This window comes from Callithrix jacchus, chromosome 3, assembly GCF_049354715.1.
Source record: "Callithrix jacchus isolate 240 chromosome 3, calJac240_pri, whole genome shotgun sequence".
Classification (NCBI taxonomy): domain Eukaryota; kingdom Metazoa; phylum Chordata; class Mammalia; order Primates; family Cebidae; genus Callithrix; species Callithrix jacchus.
The window spans coordinates 18,904,689-18,923,631 of NC_133504.1; the positions used below are offsets into that span (position 1 = coordinate 18,904,689).

General features: G+C 34.3%; 1 protein-coding gene across 1 annotated transcript in view; it reads right to left on the reverse strand.

Moving 5' to 3' along the window:
- Positions 1–18,943, reverse strand: part of GALNTL6 (polypeptide N-acetylgalactosaminyltransferase like 6) — a 1,268,478-nt gene that overhangs the window by 701,265 nt on the left and 548,270 nt on the right. The window contains exon 5 of the mRNA XM_002745217.6: positions 6,160–6,326. Coding sequence (XP_002745263.2) covers positions 6,160–6,326 — 167 coding nt within the window. The remainder of the gene's footprint in view (positions 1–6,159; positions 6,327–18,943) is intronic.

Sequence of the window (18,943 nt, forward strand, 5' to 3'; positions counted from 1 at the left end):
TTATTGCAACATGATATACAAATGTCAGAAAGCAGAATAGCTTCTTTCAATTCTTGGGCATATAATGCTGAATTTCTAAATATATTGTACTTTTAACATTTGCTTACTTTCTGCTACTACACAGTATTTGGTTTGATACTGTAGTTTGATTTTTTTAAAAACACAATTATCCTCACCATTTAAAATATGAATATTAAATCTAAATAACTCTAAGATTTATTTAGAGTGACTAGCTCTCAATAAATCTGAGACATAAAAATTGCTTGTCTCGTAATCTAGTGGAATATCTGATGGAATACTGGCACTAAAACATTTTTGTTGACTGTCGTCTCAGAATCTTTAAATGCACTTTAGTGTTAGTATTGTGTAATATAAAATAAAGATGCACTACCGTTCTTCCTCGATTTTACAACCTTTTTTACACTGATGATATCTACCAACTTCGAATAGTTGTAAAACTTGTGCTGACTGATTTGTCTGTTTATGGAAACTTTTCCTAACATATACTTAGAGACTGTGTAAAATAGAAATTGAATTCAAGACTTGACATCATCATTTGTTAAATCATTAAAAATATTGCCGCTATTTTAAAGACTTAAAAACACTTTCATCCATGTGAAGAGTCTAGGATATTTTAATGATAATATAGATCATTATAGGTATTGCTTTGCTATTTCCATATGTATATGTATGCATATGTATGTATATATATGTATACAGATACATGCATATTATATACATATATAAATATATGTATGTCTATATACATATCATATATTGATCGATATATATTAAAAATATTTTTTCCTTGTAAACTTGGCATAAAAGTTATTGTCTGATTCCAAAACAAACTAGACTTACAAAGTTTTGAAAGGCATTATTTGTTTAACAAAAAGGGAAAATTGTCAAGGGGATAAGTTATGACAGTAAACCAGAATTAAACATCAAATGCTATAAAATGAGTTCACAAGTAAGCAAGGCAAATATCTACAAATCGTGGGAAAATGGCAATATTTAGCAAGAAAATATAACAACTAATGTTATATAAAATGCTGTGGATGCCCTTTATAAACTTATAAATCCAATGTTAATTGCACACTAAACAGTATAAACAAACAGCAAAACTTATTTTGTGATAACACACAAGAAACAGGAGATTTTTTGAGATTACTTATTGCAGCCCTGTGTACAATAACAAAGACCTGGAACCAACCCAAATGCCCATCGATGATAGACTGGACAAACAAAATGTGGCACATATACACCATGGAATACTATGCAACCATAAAAAATGGTGAGTTCACATCCTTTGTAGGGACTTGGATGAATCTGGAAACTATCATTCTCAGCAAACTGACACAAGAACAGAAATCCAAACACTGCATGTTCTCTCTCATAGGCAGGTGTTGAACAATGAGAACACATGGACACAGGGAGAGAAGCATCATACACTGGGGACAGTTGGGGGGATGCTAGGGGTGGGACAGCAGGAGGCGGGAAGGGATAACATGGGGAGAAACGCAAGTTATAGTCAAAGGGGGAATACAGGCAGCAAACCACCTGGTTATGTATGCACCTATGCAACAACCCTGCATGACCTGCACACGTACCCCAGAACCTAAAGTAAAATAAAAATAAAAAAGAAATTACTTATTGGATGCATATTAGTCACTGAAACTTAAACTCCAATTTTATTTTATTTTAATTTATCTTTCTGAGACAGTTTCACTCTGACACCCAAGCTGGAATGCAGTGGCACGATCTTGGCTCATTGCAATGTTCACCTCTTGGGTTCAAGTGATTATCCTATCTCAGCTTCCCAAACTGCTGGGATTACAGGTGTGAACCACTATGCCTGGCCATTCCACCCCAATTTTAAAATGCATGATAGTGATTTTCAAACTTTAATTTCTATGGAAAGTACACATAGATCTTGTTGAAATGCAGATTCTGATTGATCTGGTGAGGTCTGAGAGCCTGCCGTTCTAGCAAGCTTCAAGACGCTGCTGCTGGTCTGTGCACTACACTTTGGATAGTCAGAGTCTGGGCTATCTAAGGAAAAATAAGCTGGATTTCTTTAAAGTTGTTGGCATTGGAAGGATAGTTTCAAACCTATTTTTCCCTCTAATGAGTACAAGGAGGATAATAGATCTTTCTGAAACTCAAATATTCAACTACTTATGTTTTCTGCCTACAAAGTTTTAAACAAGCAGGGGCAGAAATGAATGAGAGTGTGTATGTGTGCCTGCGTTTGTGTGTGTGTACTCGGGTATACAGTAGTGCCTCCATATTTGCATTAAAGAAAGTGTGTCAGCAACTCTCCTGCAACTATCCTCAATTTAGACTTGCATTCATCTAAGCATGCAAAGTTCAGAGAATTGTCAGGTTCAAATATACCCTATCTCTGAGGTTAAGCCCCGGCTTATTTCACACATTTCAACATTTTCCATGTGGATGCTGTTAAGGGTGCCTGGAATTTGGAGATAAGCCCAGGATTAGTCCTGCTTTAATGTCACCATGAAGCCTTGTTATAGGCCTCAAGTTAAGTTGTTAAATGTATTTCTCAGAGCTTACTGGAAAAAAACATAGCCACATTCACTAACTTTGGTAAGCTTCAGATAGCAAAACACAGTGGTAGTTGTTGAAAACTTACCTGCAGGCCTTTACCTTCATGTTGTTATAGATGGTGGACTTACGTTCTGAGGCTAAAACAACATTCTGTTACCTAGCTTGCTTTAGGAAAAATATCTAAACTGAGAACTGCGAGATGGAATATTCGCTTTTCTTTTTAAAGCATTTTGAGAACTGGGTCAATCTTATTTAAGTAGATTTTTCAAAATCACTTGGTAATAGTTTAGAATTATTCTATAATTATCTAATATTTTAGTATTTTACTGTATTGATATGAAACCCACTATTACTGAATTGGCCAATTACTATATACTTGTATTTGTTGTAAATATGAATTCCAAATAATTAGCCAGTGACTCATGCTAATGACGTGTCTGAAATACTGGCTTTCCTATATTTTTGGTTATGTATAGCTATTCTATTGACCTGGAGGATGTAAAATATAAGGCAGTGATATTTTATTAAGTCTTGTTAAAGTTTAGTGATTTTGGCCAAAGGATCTTGCAGAATCTCTGAAAAAGGTAATAGTGAGAAGGTGTTAAGCTGCATACTGGACAGAACTGAAATCGAGATCTATTTCTAAAAATAAATTTAAAATGTAAAACAAAACAAAAAAATAACTTCCTACAGGAAGCCAACAAAATTCCTATATCTTTCTGTACTTCAAAATTTATCTAGCCTACTTAATCTGATTTTGAAGGAATTGCTGGAAAGAACTCTACACACTATAGGGTTATAGTTTTGAGGAATTTTCTAAGGAAAGTATAAGTTAATTATAGCTTTTAACAGCACAACTGTAGATGTATCAGAATAAAAAGGAATAGAAAAAGACGCCCTGTAAATAACTGATGCCTTGGGGTAGCTTCCTTGTCTTGGAATAGTAAAAACAATCTTGCAAAGGATTCTGCTAAATACTCTTCTAAGGCCATGCACATAATTTTGATAGAGAACATAATCTCCTTATTGATTAAATTCTCAGATTTTTATTTTACTTCAATGCTTGTAGTAGCTTATTGGCCATAAGGGAGATTTTTTTTTAAATGTTAAAGCAGTCCTAATTTCTCCAAATGTAAATTGCCATGATTACTCCTTAAGTGGCTACTAAATGAATTCTTCTGTTGATTCTGGAGATAGATAGTTAAATAGACAAATGGATAGACAGATAGGTTATTGTGGATTATATTTGATTAAATTAACATACTCTCTTCTCCAAAAGGTATAGACTGTTTATACTACAGTAGTAGGGAATATTTGATGAGTAGAAATCAATAGCTGAGAGCAATCACTTTCCCATGTACACGCAATTCACTCAACCATCCATGACAGCGCCTCATCATAACCGCTCCATGAAGAGTCACTCTCATTTTCATTCTGATAAACAGAGACGCTCAGATAAAGTTAATTTACCAAGTATCATACAGATAGTAGTTGGTGTTGGGATTCTGACTTTTGTGCTCATTATGTTCATTCTTTATATTGCTTATAATTCAGAAAGCGGGAGTGAAGCTCCTATATCCACTCAGGTGCTAATATACATCAACCAACACTCTCAGATGAGATTTTCATAATCAAAGCAAAAGTTTAGAAGAAGAGTATTTCCTCTTTTATATAATTAAAAATATGACATAAAATATTACAGAAGTATTTTATTACCTATTTCTTTCAGGATTTACTTTTGCATTTAATTACAAAATTAAAACTTTCAACTTGATGGCTCATAAGAATAGAATATCTCAATGAAAGTTTCACGTAAGTATTAAATTAACAATTATCCTTAGAAATGTTCATTAAGGAATTCAAAAATCACCATTATTGTTCCTAAATTATCCATTTTCTGTTATCCGCCTAATAGTAATAGTAATTAGTAACTAACACTAATTACATTGATAGTCTTCTTTCTTTCCAACTAACAGGACATGCAGAAACATAGTCCACCAAAATTGCCACTATACCAAAGGTGACAGTGATTTGGAATTAAGAAAATGTAGGTGCTAGTATTTTCAACCTTTTTAAAGGCTTTCAACTGAAAAATACCTCTGAGAAATATTTAACAAGAAATGTTCTACGAACCATAATTTTCTGCTACCAAGTGCTTCTCACTCTATTACCCCCCAGGTCAAAATTCTACTGTAATAAATCGTTTACCAAGATAATCAAAAGTTACACTGGCCTATTTCTCCTCACAAAGACCATTCATTTGGCAATCTACAACCTCAGATCTTTACCTCCTTTTTCACTTTTTGAAATCAACGCTTTATTAACACATTAAGTACCTATTTTTAGCCTGAGGTCATAATGACTGCTTTGAAATAGTAGCCTCAATTAGAATAAAAAGAAATGAACATCATATTTAAATTATTTTTAATTCTCTGAAAGTTTCAGTTTCAGACACTGGCTCTTAGTATTTAGGATTAAATGAATGCAACCTAAGCAACACGAGACAAAAACCTCTTTAAAATCAAGCCTAAATGACTATAACTACATATTAATAGTGTCGTGTCAAACAACCTCATTTGTCATATAAGTCCAAGTACCTATTGATATTAGGTGACTCCTGAATCAGTATTTAAATGGAGTACATAAAACTATTTTTAAACACCATCTCTGTCAAAGAAGTTTCAAAATTAGCGCACTAAACAGTCTGTCGTTTGCAGAATTTTTGAATACTATGAAAAAAACTGATGTTTTATGACAAATAAATTCCAAAACTTCAAATTAGCTTCAATTTAAACTTCCAGATCTTAACTGTCCCATGTGATCTCAAGCTGTATTCCCTTCTGCGGCATAAGAATAATATTTGATCAAAATATTTTACTGTCATTCTTTCTAACGGATATACAGTTAAGTGCTGCTCCTTCATGCATTAAATATAAAGCAAATTATAAAATCTACCTTATATCATATGTATACACCAGAGGGTACATTATAAAAATTGTATAAGGTAAATATAAATTTATAAAAATATTAAAACGTTTGTTAAATTTGGCAATATGCCATTACATTAGATTGTTTCTGTTGTTGTTCAAATAGATAAAATAGCCAGAATTACCAAGTGAAAATATGTACCTGCATCTCTTATAATTTCTCATACTTATGAAATAACACAAGCACAGCTTGGAGTTATGTGTCATACTGGTAAATAATAGAGTAGATACTTTTCAGAAATAGAAACAGATTTTGTAGTTCTAACTCAAATATTTCACCATTCATATGTACTTACAATAATATATTTTGCAGTGTTTGCCCTGAAACTGAAAGTAGAATTTGAGGCATTTTGCCAACCCCTATCTAATTTGCAACAGAAATTGTAATGCAAATTTCTTATAGATTCCCAAATAATACCTATAGCTTCTCATTAAGTTTCTTTTGCATTTGGCAATATTTTATGAAATCACAACATTGATAAAACTTCATAATCACCTTTCAGATGGAATCAGAAAGAAGCTCTCATTATCTTTTTTTAAAAAGCTGTTAATGACTATGTTAATGGAAGCAGAATCAGATAAAATGTTATCAACTGTATCTTACCTCTCTCACTGAAGTCATCTACTAGAATGATTTCTGCTATCAGACTCTCCGGGGTGCGGTTAATTATACTGTGTATGGTCCTCAGGAGTGAAGTCCAACCTTCATTATGAAATGGGATAATGATGCTGGTGTTTGGCAGCCTTTCCAGATACATCTTGTGCTTACAGCTGGAGATGAAGAGAAAAGAAATGGTGTATTGGCTGCAAAACTCTTGTAGATCTTATTCTGTTGTTTATTCATTGTGTTTTCAGACAATTGTGGAAACACTACTTGGTCTAAAACTTTCCAACCAGCATTTGCGCAGCATAATTTTTATCCTGCTCCTTCATGGCCTGAATTAATGATCTCTTTTTACACTCACTCTTAATGAAACAACTGTTTTATCCTCTTTGGTATCACGGTTTCAAATATGTCAGTGTGTTGAAATGTATTCTTGTTGACATACATTTTTCCTATTGTTATATTATAGAAATAAGGATAAATAATATGCATTAAAACTGTTTCCATGGAGCACATAATTAAGGCTTAGATGGATTTCCTGAAGAGAGTTAAAAATTTAACTACTGTATTATTTATGTTTAATTAGTCAGTTTTAGTCATGGAGTGTTTCAATGGCTGGACAGTATTTAAAGCCTGAAGGGAAAAACAACCATAGCCTCTAAACAGAATAAATGAAAATTTAATTTGAAATAACTGTTAACTGAGCACAACTACATAATAAGATTACATTAAGATCCAATTCAAGACGTTATCACATTCCTAGTGAAAACTCTAAAATAAAATCTCAACTTCTTTTTTCATCTTTTAGAAGCATCTGAGAAAATGAAAAATAATTGTTTTAAAATTTTATCCCTTTATTCACTATTTAATCTAATAATTATTTCTAACAATATTTATTAAACACGTAGGTAGATTTTGACATTTTCAGACAATGAAAAGTATTTGAAAACCCATCAAAATTATACCATAATATGGGCATAAAAGTGCTGTAAAAATATAAAATAATTCATTTTAGAACAACTTAAATGTCAAAAATATATATAATATGAAAAGGATCTGTCAGTAATTTCCAGGTGTAGTGAGACAGATGTTTTCGCTTATATTTCACAGATCTGGAAAACAGTGTTAATGAAATTCAGCATACCTGGTCATAATTATACAGAGCCATCGATTCTTCTGAACAAAGCCAATAAGCCCAACTAATTGTGCTTTGATATATCAATATTCAGGTTGTTGCATCTACTTGTGAGAACTATCACACCTCACAATGTTCTTAGAATGAAGGTGATATTCCCAATGAAGCAAATGGTTTTTTAAACATTAAGACAAGCTACTGCACATACCACTTGCCTATTAATCAAACAGGAATTGCATTCAGAGTAATATCCTATAACCCATCAATAGGGGCTGAGCACACTGGCTCATGACTGTAAATCCCAGCACTTTGGGAGGTGAGATGGGAGGATCGCTTGAGTCCAGGAGTTCAAGACCAGCCTGAGCAACATAGCAAAACCCAATTTCTATGAAAAATACAAATATTAGCCAGGTGTAGTGGCACACTCTGTCATCCTAGTTACTCTGGTGGCTGAGGCAAAAGAATCCCTCGAACCTGGAAGGCAAAGGCAGTGAGATGAGATTGCACCACTGCACACTCCAGCTTGAGTGACAGAGCGAGACTGTCTTAAAATCAAAACAAAAATCAATAGGCTCATGACTTCTCAGTCATATACAATCCAATCAGAGAAAGAGTAGACACAAAAGAATGCAAGACTAATCATGTGTGACAAGGGCTTTCTCTTTCATAATGTTTTTGATAATTTCTATCTGCCTGAGCTCAAATTACTATCAAATTACTACCACACATGAAATATAAAAGGATCCATTCTACTCATTCATTCATTCATTCATTCAATTCATTCATGTCACAATAATTTACTGAAGGTTTGATATAGGCCAGGCTCCAAAGTTGAGATAAAACAATGAACAAAATCTAGGTCTTAACTTCAAGTTATTTATTATATAATCAGAGATACAGAATGACAAATAGTTACAATTTTAAAATGAAATGGATAGTGTAGAAGTTTAATAGAGTGCTATACAATTATTTGAGAGAGGCCCATAAGACACTTTGGAAAATGTTATAGAAATTCAAGTGAGAATTGAAGGTGGCCTTCAGAGGACAGGTTCAAGTTGTATGTAGGAAGAGAACTGACATGACTTGGTACCTAAGAGAAATGATTAAAGAGGACTCATGTTTTGGACATGGGAAACTGATCCGATGAAATACAGAATGACAGGAGCCTATGTGAGGGATGCACTGAGGGTTTCAAGGATTGAGAGTAATGATAATGAATTCAAGTTTGACCATGTACCGTTGAGATGTCAAAACGACATCCAGTTGGAACATAGCTTTCATATATCATATACACACCTATCTGTCAATTTATATGTCTGTCTATCTATGTGTGTGTGTGTGTGTGTGTGTGTGTGTGTAGCTCAAGGTAAAAATCTATTTTGCTGAAAGAAGAGGCTCATGAAAGATAGGCTGTAGTAGATGAAGCTGGTGTATCAACGTCTCCTTAGCACTCACTATTCCAGTATAAGCCAAGAGGGTCCTATTATACATCCCTGCAGATAGCAATATGACAACATGAGTACTTTTCTCATCTCTGCACAAAGGGCAGATCAGAAGTTCTGGGAGAAATTAATGCCCCTAGCCCAAGTATCAACCAATGAATAATGGAAGTTAGAGAAGAAATAGTCACATGGTGGGATAAGCCTAGGGGTGGTCTACATTGTCTCCCATAGTTTCCGAGCAGGATTACCCCTCAGTTGCCCACAGTGATCAGCAGTTTGACTTTTATTGGCCACTTTCCCTTTTCTGTTGAACTTTTTCCGTTTCCTCCCACTGCACCACTCTACATTCTGTTACTACCTCTTAAACACTTATAAAGTCAAATTTTTGTTTCAGGGTCTGATTCTAGAGGAACCCAAACAGAGACAGAGGCAAATAAGTTATAAATCATTTGGTGGGAACAGTCTCTTGAATCAATGTGCTAGTCAAGATTCACATTGATCAATGTGCTAGTCCAATAGGCAACATTCTTTTTTTTGTGGAGTTAGAAAGCTTGCAGTTTGTTATACCTGGAGATACGTTTAAATAAGTTTTTAAAAAACAATTATTACACATGAATTTCATTATTTCTTTCAGCTTTTGAATTATTACTGGCATTCAGAGTCATTTCTAGGCCTATGAAATACAACTATCAGGATTTTGCAGTGGATATATAAAAATGACCTCATCCTAGTTAGTCGACTATTAGTAGTAACGTTACCTTTTTACATTGATATCTGTAACTTATTTTTCAATTAGACTACATTAAAAACTCCTTACTATTTCATGCCTGATGAAAAGTCACATCACACTTTATATATCAGACTATCTAGGTTCAAATGATAGCTTTGCCACTTTCTGCCTGTGTGACAATGGGCAAGTTATTTACCCTCAATAAGATTAATTTTCTCACACAGGATAATGGGGGAGAAAAAAAAAAAAACCTCTTCATAATGTGCTAAGGAGAATTTAATTGGGTCATCTATGTAAAATTATTTCATACAGCATCACATTGAATAATAGCAAGGGTTTAATAAATACTGTCATTATTATGGTCATTGTTGTTTAAACTGTATTATTTCAGTTGTAAAATTCTCTATGGAAGAAGATGTGGAACTAGGAAAGACAGGAACTGCATGAGGGGGACAGTCTCTCAGACATTTAGGATACAATGTCTCTCAGACATTTAGGATACAAAGATGAATAAATTTCAATTTCTTCCCTTAAGGGTTCACAGACCAGTGAGTAGATATATAAAATGATTAGACTCAAATGAGACAAGTGATATAATAGATGACACATAGACATTGAGAGCCTGAAGGAAGTGTGACTAACTTTGTCTGATAGAATTAAGGAAGTCTTTATCAATGAGTCTGCATGTTGAGAACAGATCATGAAGAATCTTGAAAACGATTCTAAGGAATTTGGACGTTAGCCTGCAGTCAACATGAAGTACTTCAAATATTGTTAATCACAAGGAAGACCAGATTGTGTTTACATATTCCTCTGGCAGCAGGGCACACAATGCATTGCAGATGGCAAAGACTAGAAGCAGAAAAATTAGCCCTTGTAATAATTGTAGTAAAAAATAATAAGGGTGCAGATCTGATTTTCACTCTGAGGAATGCCAGCTCCTTTGTAACAGCATTTAATCTGATTGAATTATATTCAGTCATTCTAGCACTTAAGCTGCTCCAAAGAAAAACTGAATCACCGCCAAGCTCAGGCACTGGATTCAAGAAGTTGTGATCCAGATGGCTGCCTTTTGGTATTACTAGAAATAGTGAAGCACATTGTCACCTTTATTAAGGCTCTGCGCCTGCATATTTTAGGTTTAATGTCACGTCAGGTTGAGAATAAAGGTGTACAAACATGAAGATGATGTACCAATGTGGAACTGAGTTTAATAAATAAGCAAAATAAAGTTAAAGACAATTTATATGCTTACTATAGTTACAAATGCGTAGCAAATTCACAAATAGAAGATGAAAATGGGGACAAACTAAAACATGTATTGCAATAGTTTTCTAGGAATATGGGTGTAATTCTTGCATTTCATATTGCTATATTATTTTCAGATAAGCATTTGCATTAAATTACCTTACAGTTTAGGAATGGCTCAGAGGTGAGGACATCTCTTTGTTGAGTTACATTTTATATAAATGGATAAAAACTCATTCTTCAAAATTTAAAAGCACCAGGAAGACAAAAGAAATAGTTCAAAATTAAAATTTATTAAGAAATTATTTAAAAATTTACTTGAAAGAAATGAAAAATTGTGAAGGCATTTAAAAATCTGAAAACAAAACCTAGATTATTCTGTAAACATTCTGCTAACCCTTTCACAGTAACAAAATTTCAATGATAAATTTTCTCATATTCTTCTGTTTTTTTGTAAACAATACATAAACTTTTTCTGATTTTTTATACTGGCATTTACTAAACTGAGAGATTTAAAAAAATTTAGTTAAATAGTATTGTTTAATGCATACTTAACATTTATTGCTTTCATGGTTACATTAATTTATCTTTATTATTTCATTGATTTTATTACAATAAGTGATTCTTTCAAGAATAAAGGCCAAAAAATAAATTTTAATTACAAATACTTGAAATAAATACCAGACTTATCAGTGACTTATTTTTTGTCTAAAAGAGATACTTCAGTATGTATGCAATAATGTCAGTGTTTATATTGCAGGCATTTATGTTGACATTTCATTTGTAGTTCTTAAAACCTACATGTATTCTTCGCCATCAATTGAACATTACTTCTCACTGCCTATTGTGTGTTTTGTATTGGAAAGAGTGTTAAAACTCACATTTAAAAAATTCTAAATCTGGGATTGCAGCTTCTGAATAAAATGAATATTTCAAACTTTAGAGCTTTCTGTTAGTTTATTCGAAGTACAGCTTTATTTTTTGTTTTGTTTTGGTTTTTATTTACTTATATAATAACAATTCCCAGGATGTTGCGTGGTGGTAATAACTACCCACAAATTTCAGTGGCTTAAAACAATAACTATTCCCTTCTTGCTTCCTTTACCTGTTCAACCTTGGTTGGCAGGAGGGTTTCTGCTCACTGGAGTTAGCAGAAATAGCCAAGATCTTGACCACTGTCAATCATTGTGCCAGATAGAAATAAGAACACCGATGGGTATCAAGCTAGTAGTTAGATGATCTATCCCCAAAATGGCATGTTGCTGTCTGCTTACAGCTCATTGGTTAGAATTAGTCACGTAGCCCAGGGGCCCAGAATGTGCAGTCTCATATGGTACAGAAGAAATACAGTCAGAAGTATTTGTCAAATGACACTAGTGAAAATAACCAGTTTAGTGTTCTGCCTTCTTTAGAACAAATCAAGAAAATAACAATTTACTTGTTGGATGAAATTTAATGGAAAAATAAAAGAGATTCAGTTTCTTTACAGGTGAAAAACATAATATTTACATTCCCACATCTATAGAAGCATGACAACAGGGGCTATTAGAGCTCAACCATATTTAAGAAATCATCTAGTTAAGCCCACCATCTAATTGAGAATTGAGACAGAGTTTTAGAGAGCTAAACATAAATTATTTTACATTCTAATTGGAAAGGTATTGTACTGGGTGAAAAAGTGATACAATGACGAGGCACTCTTCCTTAACTAAGAAGTTTATAATTTTTCTGCAAATTCAGTACTTACAGCTCACACAGGAGATAACACAGCAATGAATAGGAATCCAGCATTCTTCATTTTTGATTACATAATCTTTTGGAAGTGCCATTCTATCATTGGCCCTTTAAGACATCTTTATACTAATTGAATTAATTAAATTATACAGATACTATAATATTTTAAGGAGGGGCAGGCAATTACTTTATTAGCTCAAATGTTTTTGTGAGATGTACGCTCTATCCTCCATAAATATTTTTGCAGATAAACCATTCAATAAAATGTATAACAAAATGTCCATCACAAAAATTTATGATGAAGTATCATTTGAATAGAGGCCCTAAGATCCACTAACATTATATGATCAGATGGCTAAAATAAGTAGAAATAGTGTGCACTATGCACAATATTCCTTTATTGGTTTTGTGTATTTAACTAATGATATAGATTTTTGCTACTTCTACCTAGTATTATTTCTAGGTAAAATTATCTTCGAAATTTTCTCTTTTAGTCAAATGTACTAACAAGGACCATACTTACTTTTCTACTTGATCCAACTGTATTAGTCTGTTTCATGCTGCTAATAAAGGCATACCCAAGACTAGGCAATTTACAAAATAAAGAGGTTTAATTGGACTTACAGTTCCATATGGCTGGGGAAGCCTCACAATCATGGTGGGATAAAAGGAGGAGCAAGTCAACATCTTACGTGGATTACAGCATGCAAAAGCAGAGCTTGTGCAGAGAAACTCCTGTTTGTAAAGCCATCAGATCTCGTGAATCCCCTTCCCTATCTTGAGAACAGCATAAGAAAGAACCATCCCCATGAGTCAATCATCTCCCACAAGGACCTTCCCATAACACGTGGGAATTATGGGAGCTATGAAATTAGATTTGGGTGGGTACACAGAGCCAAACCATATCACTAATTAAACAATTAGATTTTTTTAATTGTACTTTAGGTTCTGGGGTACATGTGCAGATCATGCAGCATTGTTGCATAGGTATAAACATGGCAAGGTGGTTTGCTGCCTTCATCCCCCCATCACCTATATCTGGTATTTCTCCCCTTATTATCTCTCCCCACCATTCCCACCCCCACTGTCCTCCCCGACCCCCCCACCACGGACCACAGAGTGTGATGATCCCCTCCCTGTATCCACCTATTCTAATTGTTCAACACCCGCCTATGAGTTTAAATATGAAACAATTATTTTCAAGGCATTGAATATCAAGCAACAAACAACAGTGGTCTTTCAGAAATAGGATACAATTTCCCCTGCTTATGCTCTAGCCTGAGATTCCAGGGCATGGTGAAGTTAAGAGATCCAAATGATACAGAGAGATCCAAATGATCTCCCTAAGATGAGAAAATGGAGTCAAGAGTCCAGGGGGACCAAAGTGGCTAGGCTTTGCAGGATAGAGAACTCTAAAGGAATGAGCTGTAGCCCTTTGGGAGGCCAAGGTGCGTGGATTTCCTGAGCTCAGGAGTTCCAGACCAGCCTGGGCAACACAGTGAAACCCTGTCTCTACTAAAATAAAATAAAAAAATTAGCTGGGCATGGTGGTGTGCACCTGTAGTCCCAGCTACTTAGGAGGCTGAGGCAAGAGAATCACTTGAACCTGGGAAGCAGAGGTTGCAGTGATCCAAGATGGCACCACTGCACTCCAGCCTGGGCAACAGAGCAGGACTCTGTCTCCTAAGTAAATAAAGGAATGAATAGAGAACTTAGGAGATCTGCAGAGTCCCCCTCACTTCTTCAGCTAAGCACTCATCATTGCAAGCACATAAAGGAACAACCCTTATCTGGAGAATAAAACCCAAGAATGGATTAGAGGAAATGATACGTATCATTTGTACAATGTATAAAATAATGCTCATGGAGAATTAGGTGACCTGGAAACAGAGTGTGAGTGTGTGTGTGTGTGTGAGAGAGAGAGAGTCTGTGTGTGTGTGTGTGTGTGTGTGTGTGTGTGTGTGTAATTGCTGGGTGCCTCTCCAAGCTTACAGAACATCCACTCTCCTGGATTAGGAATTTAAGCTGCCCTCCCTCCCGGTGCAGAGAAGTTACCACTCAGGAGGTTTCCTAGCTCCAGGCCTAGGCATATTTCTTGGTGCTTGGTGGCTGCCCACTGGATTCTCCCTTGGTGCTGGTGTTTGTGCTGTAATCAGGGACTCTTTTGGCAGACCTGCCTGGCTTGGCCCTATCCATCTTGGCTCACCTACTATGGCTGAGCAGGGAGGTCAGGCCACTGTGCATTCCAGGGATCTGTGCATTCCAGGGATCAGTCCATTGCCTCAGGCAGTATCTCACAGTAAATAAGAATCAAATACATATACACAGCCACATTGGCCATAACCCACTCTTACCCAGAAGTGACATCTACTAGCCTCTAGTTTGAACCACATAGTCCAATATAAAACTATCCAACAGAAGTTGGATGAAGAAACAAAACCAAAAGACCCCATCCAACATTCTCTACAGTCACACCTCCCAGGAAGGGGATAGAGGGAAAGAACAGAAAACAATAACATCATAGGAAAAGAGAGGGAAAAAAATCCTATTCATACAAAAATAATTATAAAAATTAGAAGCACCAGGATCTGCAGATGAAAAGGAGCATGACAAGTATGGACAAAGAAAAGAAAAGAAAAGAAAAGAAAAAATCAGGACCTTGTGACAGCATGAAAAAAATCACCCTTGCTCTCCAGTAATAGTCTCTAAACAAAATAGAATCCCATAAATGGCATATAAAGAACTGGATTGCAAGGAAGTTGAATGATATTCAAGACAAGGTTGAAAATGAATACAAATAAATTTCCAAAGGAAACCAATAAATGAAGGAAGAGAGTAACATTTTTAAATATTAATCAGAGTTCCTAGAATTAAAAAGTTCACTTAAGGTATTTGAAAATGCAGTTGAAGGCTTTTATCTGTAGCCTAAAACAAACAGAAAAAGAATTTTAGAGCTTGAAGATGAGGTTTTCAAACTAACCCAGTAAAGCACAATTAAAAAAAATAGAAAACGATTAAGTCTTCAAGCAACACGAGATTATGTAAAGTGATCAAACCTATGAATCGTTGGCATTCCTGAGAAAAAAGAAGAAAAAGTAAACAACTTGGAAAATATATTTGAGATAATAATGCAAAAAAAAAATCCTCTAATTTTGCTAGAGAAGTAGGTATCCAGATGAAAGAATCTAGAGATCACCTGTATGATACTCTACAAAGCAAACATCACCAAGGCATATAGTCACCAGACTGTTAAAAGTCAACAACAGCAATAATTTAAAGACAAATAGAGTAAAAGGTCAGATTCTGAACAATAACGAAAATGATGTTAACAGTAACTTCCCAGTAGGAACCTTACAAATTAGAAGAGATCGAGGCCTATCATCAGCATTCTTAAAAAAATTAAAACAAAAATGTAATGTACTGCTAAACTAAGCTTTCCAAGCAGAAGAAAAATATTTTCCAGACATACAATCACAAAAGGAACTTATTGCCAATAGACCAAACTTATAAAAGATCCTTGTAGAAATTCTTAACATAGAAACAAAAGAATTACGTCTGCTACCACAAACACACACTTAAGTACATAACCCACAGGTTCTATGAAGCAACTATACAATAGAAACTACAAAGCAACCAGTTAACATCATAATGAATTAAAACTTCATATATCATTAATAACCTTGAATGTACATGGTCTAACCTTGAAGCTACATGGTCCTACTTAAAAGATACAGGATGCCAAGTTGGATTAAAAAAAAAAAAAGACCCATCCATCTGCTGTCTTCAAGACAACCATCTTACATGTAAGGACACCCATAGGCTTAAAGTGAAGGGTTGGAGAAAGATCCATTATACAAACAGAAAACAAAAAAAAGAGCTGGGGCCACTATTCTTATATCAGATTAAACAGACTTTAAACCAGTGACAGGAAAAATAAGGACATTACATAATGATGATAGGGCATTGCATAATTATAAAGGATTCAATTCAACAAGAAGACTTAACTATTCTAAATATATGCATACCAATGTTGGAGCACAAAGATTTATAAAACACATATCTACACCTACAAAAAGACATAGCCATACAATAATAATGGGGGTGCGCAACGCCTCACTGTCAGCATTAAAAACACATATAAGGCTGAAAACTAACAAAGAAATTCTGTTAAATTAACACTTGATCAATTGTAACTGATAGATATCTCCAGAATACTCTATGAATCAACTACAGAATATACATTCTTCTCATCTGCTTGCAAAATATATTCCAAGACTGGCCACACACATTGCCATGAAGCAATTCTCAGTAAATTAAAAAAAAAAAAATCAGTCATATCAACCAAACCTTTGGACCACAGAAATAAAAACAGAAATCTATACCAAGAAGAGCTCTTGAAACTACCTAACTACATGGAAATTAAATAACTTGCTCCTTTTGGGGAAACAAATAAGATATAAATAAAAAAATCTTTGAAATAAAAAAGAGAGACACAACATACTAATAACCCTGGGATGCAGCAAAAGCAGTGTTAAGAAGCACTAAATGCTTATGTCAAGAAGCTAGAATGATTTTAAATTAACAATCTAACATTATACATAGAGGAACTAGAAAATGAAACAAAAACAAAATAACCCCGAAACAAGTAGAAGATAACAAATAACTAAGATCAGAGTGGAACTGAATGAAATTGAGACTCAGATATTAATACAAAGGATCGACAAAACCAAAAGTTAATTATTTGAAATGATAAACAAGATCAATAGACCATTAGCTTTATTAACAAAGAAAAGAGATTCAAATAAGCATAATTAGAAACAACAAAGATGACCTTATGACTGATCCAACAGAAATACTGAAGATCCTCAGAGACTAATATGAACACATCTATACATGAAAACTAGAAACTCTAGAGGAAATAGATAAATCCCTGGAAACATATTAGCTCCCAAGACTGAATCAGGAAGAAATTGAAATACTGAAAGGACCCATATCAAGCTCCAATTTTGAATTCAGTAACAAAAAAAATCTGCCAACCATAAAAGCTTGGGCCAGATGGATTCACAGCCAAATTCCACCAGATGTGCAAAGAAGAGCTGGTACCAATTCTACTGAAACTATCCCAAAAACTGGGGAGGAGTGACTCCTCCCTAATTTATTCTACAAAGCTAGCATCACCTTGATACCAAAATCAAAGACACAATGAATAAAGAAAACTACAGGCCAATATTCCTGATGAACATAGATGCAAAAATTCTCAAGAAAATTCTGGCAAACTGAATTCAGCAGCACATGAAAAAGTTAATTCACCATGATCAAGTAGGCTTTCTTCCTGGGCTGTGATGTGGGTACAACATATGTATATCAATAAATTTAATTCAACACATAGAACTAAATGCAAAAGTCATACAATTATCTCAATAGACATAGAAAAAGCTTTTGATTAAAATCAACATGACTTCACAATAAAGACCCTCAACAAAATAGGCATTGAAAAAACTTACCTCAAAATAATAAGAGCCACAAATCCACAGCCCAACATCCTACTGAATGGGCAAAAACTAGAAGCATTCCTCCTAGGAATAGAAAAAAGACAAGAATGGCCATTCTCACCATTCCTATTGAACATGTACTGGAAATTCCAGCTTGAGCAATTAGGCAAGAGAAGGAAATAAAAGGAACCAAATATGAAAAGAGAAAATCAACTTTTTTTCTTCTTAGCTGAAGACATACCATGTATAGAAAACCCTATAGATTTTGCCAAACAGCTTCTAGAACTAATAAATGACTTCAGTAAAGTTTCAAGATAAAAAATTAATGTAAAAAAATCAATAGCATTTCTGTATACCAAAGAAGAATTTGAGAAGGCAATCCTATTTATAGTATCTATAAGAAAGATGCTAAGAATAAATTCTACTGAATTCTAGAGGTAAAATTACAAACACTGATGAAACAAACTGAAGATAAAACAAATGGAAAAATATACTATATTAATGGATCAGTAGAACTGATGCCACTAAAATGACCTTATTGTCCAAAGAAATTTACAAATTCAATACATCCCATCAAAATGCTAACACCATTTTTCACAGAATTAGAAAAAGCACTCCTAAAATTCACATAGAACCAAAGGAGAGCCCAAATAGCCAAGAGTCCTAAGCAAAAAGAACAATGAAGCCATCACATTAACTGACTTCAAAATATATTACAAGGCTATAGTAACCAAAGTATGGTATGGTATGGTATGGTATGGTATGGTATGGTATGGTATGGTATGGTATAGTAACCATATGGTACTGGTATAAAAATAGACACACAGATCAATGGAACAAAAAGAGAATACAGAAATAAGACTACATATTTACAACCAACTTATTTTCAAAAAAGTTAACAAGAACTTACATTGGGAAATGGGCACCCTATTCAATAAATGATGCTGGAAAAATTGGGTAGTCACATGCAGAAGAATAAAACTAGACCCCTATCTCTCTCTCT